The 6,916-nt window shown below is 38.4% G+C and overlaps 1 protein-coding gene across 1 annotated transcript; it reads right to left on the bottom strand.

Moving 5' to 3' along the window:
• Positions 1-4,621: 4,621 nt before the first annotated feature.
• On the bottom strand, positions 4,622-6,910 carry LOC147847519 (protein SUPPRESSOR OF MAX2 1A-like). Its single transcript, XM_087339084.1, has 3 exons — positions 6,627-6,910; positions 6,184-6,366; positions 4,622-6,045 (listed from the first exon to the last, which is right to left on the bottom strand). Exons 1-3 carry the CDS (start codon positions 6,900-6,902, stop codon positions 4,759-4,761), a joined length of 1,746 nt encoding a protein of 581 aa, XP_087195210.1. The 5' UTR covers positions 6,903-6,910; the 3' UTR covers positions 4,622-4,758.
• Between the last annotated feature and the right edge of the window lie 6 nt (positions 6,911-6,916).

Raw genomic sequence — 6,916 nt, 5'->3', positions numbered from 1 at the left:
ATTTTAAACCAATTTAAATAATAGTTAAAAATGGTCATAGGACTAAACTCTTCAATTAATTGATCCACTCATAATTTTCCCTTGCCTCGACTTAAATGCACAAATCATGATGCAACTCTCATGTGCTCCTCGATCCTTTGGAATTAGGCATGTATTTCAATTTGGATAATGAGATCAACCATTTTAGTAGAGATTTGTCGAGAGAGGTCTTGAAGAGAGCTTAAAGAGATATTGTGTGTGTGTGTGTGTGTGTGTGTGTGTGTGTGTGTGTGTGTGAGAGAGAGAGAGCCGGGCTCGAATCTAAACGGTTGCCTTAAAATTGCCCAGATGGATGTAGCTCAGTTGGTAAGGTTGCCCAGAGGAGCATTACATGGTGGCTTCATCTGATCAAGGTAGGGTGATGTTGTCAATTGATGCAATAAGCTAAGGTATTCATTTCGAGAGTAATGGTTGGAGCTTTACCATTGATGGATCCATTGCACAATAGAAACATTGCTAGAGGCATGTGTTTCTTTTGTTTGGTGGAATTGGAAAACCCTAAACCCTTGATTTCTTTCATGCCCTATGGCTAGAATAGTTTGGAGTTGTATCAATTTTGTGTAGATGTCTTTAACTTGAGTAAGACTATCTTCATTCAATTTGGGTTTTACACATGTGGTAAACAATGAACGGATGCCTCATTTCCAAATTATTTTTGAGTTCTTGAAGCATTGGGGGCTATGATTCAATTGGAATATGTGGAATAGCTTCACTCTTGATTCAAAAGATGGGTTGAGAAAATATATTGTAACTTTAAAAGGACTTCTTTTATGGCAAATGACAGTGCTAGAGAAGTCATGAAATCTCAACAATGAAGAGAGAGAACTCTACAAGGTCACATATCCTCATATTCGACATTTGAATTGGTGTGGGGTGGGATTGAGTATCATTGTAGTATTTAGATCCCTAGAAGGGTTCTATACTTTCTTTCTTTCTTTTTTCTTTCTTTTTTCCAAAAACATTCTACTTCCATTAGTTAAGAAAAAGCACATAGGATAATATACAACTCATATGTTACAAGCCACTTTGCAATGGCTACAAGAAAACATCATGTATAAATGAAGCAACGAAAGCCTCGTCACAAAATTACTCGACAGACTCCCCTCAACATGAGCCTCACACAACCCACATTCAGCAAAGACACCCTCCAATCTCTTCACAATTCAACACCTACCTCTATGTTTGGTACCCTAGGAGGAAACAACCACCGGGGTGGCTGATAAATCCACTTTGCATTGCCATAGTGGTGTTTTTTTCTTTCATAATGGAAGCCACTATTTACACGAGTGAGAAAGGGAGGTTTTAAGTACACATGCAAACCAATTCTACATTGTTTTGTTCTACATGTGGGAAAAACAAATTATGTTACCCTTAGTAAAAAGGCATTATTATTGAAATAGTCATCCAGGTTGGACAAAATTTCATGGAGGTTTAGCATTGAAATAGCGTTCTCGTTCAAATTTGAAAAAGATCATTTGAGTTGAAAAGGACGAAGCAAGTTTTATTTCTTACATATGGCTTTTCCCGCATTGTGGGTCTAGTTGATAGAGTCCCTTATATGAGGGATACTTTTACATACGCCTTTCAATACATACATCTATATATATTATTATATATATACTTTTACCCACTTTTGAAATACTCTTAGAAATCTTTCAAAAACTCGAATATGAACTTTTACATTGATATATTGCACATATTTTATTTTGTTGTCAAACAAGGCATAGAGCATAAATGGATTGTTGCATTAAAATATTGCTCTTGATTTTGAAAGATTCTAAAGAGTTACGTTTCCTGTAACAACTACGACTTCTAACCTATAGGCTGGCTGAAACCTGTCATATTAGAGGTCACTTTATATGCTTGTATGAATGGCCATAATGCTCAAGTTCTTCTTCCAAGCCTAGTCAATTTCTTTCATTGGTTTCTTTAAAACACGCATCCAAGAGTTATTAGTGCTTCCACTATGTCCTTTGGTTAATGTATTTTTGCTTTCTTATGGATGAGCTTGTTCTTACTAGGAAGTTGCTTTCTTACTTTGCTAATGGAAGCACTTCCTTAGACTAGTAACTCAATCAAACCATTGATAACAATTTATTTATCCATAATAAACTAGTCATCATAAAGTTTGATCACTGCTACAATTAATGGATATACTTCTATGAATATATCCAATTCTCAATTTTTTGTGAACATGTGACTTGGAGCAAACAATTTCTCCAACCTAAATGCATTGAGAGAACTCTCAATAGAAATAAATTTCTAGCTCCAACATTTAGAGATATAAAAATACCATACTGGTGTTTTTGCATGTTCTTATGCCAAAAAAATGTTGCAGTTTATGGAACTCGAGATTGAGTAACAATAGAAGGCAATGTGTGTAGATAGTTGACATACATGTTTACCTATATATCAAAAAGGCTTCATAATTCACAACCCGATAAAAAGAATTCCCAACCACTTCATGAGATTGTTAACTTCTTCGGAAAAGAACTTATGATGTACTCGTGTGTAAACCTAGATCAGTGTCCTATGGAATAATAGCACGTCATGGTAGCCAAATGGTCATCGAACTCGTACTAAATCTTAATATACATTGCGATTGTGTTTAAGTTGATTTCTCAGTGTAATCCATTCATTTGGTTCATTTATAGATTGATTTGTACAACTTGAACCATTCAAACAATCCTCCTAGTGTAGTTAGTTATCATTTTGGAAGCCCCACTTTCTAATGGAGTAAATGACGGTACCAATCTTGAAAACGATGTAATTAATAACCAATAACCAATAACCAATAACGATACAACACCACATATGAGAATCATTTCAACACATCAAAAACATGGTGAGCAAATATTTCGGCGTTCTTATGAGAAGCTAACATTGTCAACAACCAAAAAAAGGAGAAGTTTTCTCTTTTTGCCCAATGTCCTGACAAAAATTTGGGGAAAAAATGAAGGGCACCTACGATCTATTATTAACAATGCCAAAAAGCTTGGCGCTTCTTATACTTTAAGAGCAACGATATTCGTGGTGCGATTAGGAATAGCAAAAAGTGATACCCCCCCCCCCCCCAAAAAAAAAAAAAAAAACCATACATCATTGTCCAACTTTTAAAGGTGCCAAAAGTAGATGGTCTTATCTTGCCTTCTTTTTGTCACATCTTTGTCTACTTCTTCACAATCATGCCATTACATGCCTTCTTCCTATCTCTTTGTTTCTTTCTTCTTCTTGGGGAAATGGCTTTTGTTGCTCCTCTTTCTACACCTGTTTCGATCTTTTTCATGGGAAAATGGAAGAGTGTTATTAAAGAAGAAAGGTATCTTTATCGTGGCTTTTGGAATACAATATTGTTTTGGAACATGGGGTATATAGAAACCATAAAGACTAGAGAGACACACCACATATGATCTTCAATTAAGAACCAAGTACTATAATCAAATGAATGTAGCTATAGTTGTTCACGAGTAGAAAATCAATAGTCCCAATGACTAGGCTACATGGCAATTAATTTTGTGAGCTTGATCGATTGAGATTGAGTTGTTTGTAACTTCAAAAAAAATAGTGATAATTTTTTGGGGGACAAAAATATGGCCTTTTTTGAAAGAGAAAAGAAGAAGCCCTTTTTGCCTACATTTCACCTTCTTTGGAATGTTATTTGTGCTAAGGGCTAATCCAACATGTCAATATTTTCACCTTGTCTATCTTCCTTACCTTTGCATTCTCACCATGCTTGATCAACCGTCTCAATGGGTAGTCCAATGGCTTTGCATCTATACTCTCTAGCATATCACTATGTGTAAATGCAACAAAAGATAAATTAGAATGCAACCCTAAAAGAAAGTTACCTTCATTTTGTTCTTTAAAACTCCATCTTCTTGTTTTGAAAAGAAAACCTCACTTGACATAGCTTGCCAAAATAACTTCCGACTCATGTAATATGGACTCCATTTGATGTCCAGATCATTGGCTCTTGTCTTTAGCTTCACCCTCAACTAGCCACATCATCATTTGATGAACCAAGCAATTATTGGTGCAACCAAAGCAAAACACAAATACCATGGATGTTGTAGGTAAGATGGTATGCCTATCCCTCTTCACGATCACCTCATCCACCTTAAAGCACTTTAAAGGATCGCTAATCTAACCATATTTATATACAATGAAAGATTCCTTAAAGGGAGCTGAATTTCACACGAGTCATTGCCAATCATGACATACTCATTGGCATTGCTCTCAATATCAATTTTATATGACCATGGCCATTCTAAGTTAGTTCCTTGAAATCAAGTGAATGAGGCACTTTTGTTCTATACATCCTCATTATGTCTTAAAGAACATTTTTCCATCACACTACATTTAGAGCAAACCAATATACTCCATTTGTGTTTTTTGATAGGTTGCAATCATGCTAGATTTGCATCTCCAAACAGAAATGGAAGATTGATGGAAGTTTGCAGCTTGTGCTAATGAGCTCAAACGTAGTGAGAGATGGATATTATATTTGTTCTATATGCTTGATAAACCAGCACCTTGTGCTCAAATGATAATTTTGTATAGCATATTGCAATTTCACTCTTAATTTGATTGAAGATCCGAACTCTTGAATATTATTAACAAACCCACCTCTATAATGTTTTACAAAATAACAAAGAATACACGCATTATAATATTATGTATATGTGTATATTATATATATATATATATTTGCCTCTAGAATTACAATGGACAAGAAAACACCACCACAGCATCTGCAAGATCACAAAACTCTCTTAGATATTGCCGGGCTGCCAAGAGTATCTCATCCTCATTTACTTCCGGCTTTATAGACATGTCCGCCTCACCAGGCTTCAGGGCAGCGGCACACCGATCTGCTTTGTTATTATATTTATTATTACTGTTGTTGCTATTGTTATTATTAGTAGTAGTATCATTCTCCTCGGCAGACATGTTTAGGTCGAGACCCAATGCCAAGCCAATATTGGGCCTCTTATTGTGGCCGTCATATGCATCGTGATCGGGTTCATTTCCGTCACGCTTTCTTTTGTATGGGGTTGTTGGCTTCTCAATACTTTCCGGTTGACCAACGGCATCAGGAGCACCTGAACCTGAACCGTCTCTCGTCTTCATGTCACGGCAATGGTTCTCTTTAAAATCCTCCCAACTTGTCCCCACACTACTAGTCATCAAGACGATGACATTACTGAAGTTAACATCTCGCCCACATGAATCAGCAAGCCGGTTTCTCTCCATCGCGTGTAGTAACCTCGATCGGAACATCGAATCAGATTGCTCAAAATCTTCAAGCAATACCACTGATGATGGATTTTGCCTTACTGCATCCACCAGTTGATCTAACGGCATTTTGCCTCTCGTACCACCTATGCTCCACTTCAAGGGAGACTCGACATTGCTGCCAAACGACAGGCAAATAGGTTTTTTCCCTTCCCCAAATAAAAGCTCCGACAAAGCTTCCGCCATTTGTCTCTTTCCCAACCTATCATAGCCCAAGAGAAGCAACCATGCGTCACTTCTGAAACTCAACCCTCGCCTTTTACCAAGCCCTGCTCGGCACTTGACGACGGTACTTGCAATTGTAGAAATGACTCCTGGTTGCCAACTGATCCTTTTGGCGAGTCCTTTGCAGATGCGGACCAGAATGTCTGGATCGATTGGTGGATACCCTCGTGATTGAGTATGCACAGGAATATTCGGTGATGCTGCTTCCGTAATGGGCGGCTTGGGTGGCGAAACGGCTGGGACGGGCAGCCATGGAAGACGGGATTTGGCTGGGCTACAGGCAGTTGAATCTTCCCGTATACGCTCTCGATGTGTGTTTGCTTGTATTACACGAGATTCATTGGCTTCCACAGTCGCGATGGGGATTGGCAGGCTCAAGCTCATGGTTCGACCATTCATACCAGGGTAACGAAGACTTATCGGTCGAACATGCTCAACTGAAGAAGTTGCTGAATGATCTTTCAGGAAGCCAAATGTTTGATGTTCCTGGGAAAAGATTCACAATCCTTTGATGTTAAAAACCGAACTCTCGATCTTACACCTACACTGTAAGTTCTAAAAACAAACATAAACCCTAAATCTTGACATCACACTGAGAATCAGAAGATAAAAGAAATCACATACCTGGCATCTACTGGAATTGCCTCCCGAGACTTGACTAGATGAAGGGGAAGGAAGCTGCGATATATTCATCTGAGGGCCACTGCCACCGCTGCTGCGGTCAGGGTGAAGGGTTCTACAAGTTTGGCTCCATTTCTTTTGCAATTCCTGCAATCTCTGGGGGATTGACAAGAGCTTTCCTTTCACCTGCAGTAGAGATCCAGGATTGAATTGTTTGATATGACAGATAAATAGATCCATATGTGTGTATGCATGGGTATGCATATGTGCGTGTACCATGTATATGTGCATGCATATACATGTCCGTATTGAGACAAATGCACACGCACTCATGCATGTAAATACAAGCATATCTTCAGACACACATATGAGTGGAGTTAATGTACAATTCAGATACACAGGATGTGTGTATCCATTCACATGCATACACAGTTCAGTTTCCTAACCTCAACAGGTGGAACACCATTTGAGTGAACATTGGGAAGTGCCTTTTGAAGCCACAAGGGAAGGTTCCCACCAATTGTAGTAGAACTAGTGTCTGCTCGTTGTGGTTCATCAATTGACCCCACCTTGTTACACACTTCAACAGACGAGTTACAAGATTGTGGAGATTCAGACTGGATGTTCCCCTCTTGTTCTTGAAGTAAGAGAGCCTCTTTCTCATACTTTCTCGTACACTCTGGACAACAGGTGAGCTTCCCTTCATTATCCCCGGATCTCATCTTCGGTGGTGAAG

Source organism: Azolla caroliniana, unplaced genomic scaffold, assembly GCF_043228905.1.
Source record: "Azolla caroliniana isolate FFs.n. ecotype wild unplaced genomic scaffold, voAzoCaro1.0.p SCAF_905, whole genome shotgun sequence".
Lineage (NCBI taxonomy): Eukaryota > Viridiplantae > Streptophyta > Polypodiopsida > Salviniales > Salviniaceae > Azolla > Azolla caroliniana.
This window is presented reverse-complemented; position numbering and strand designations above follow the sequence as displayed.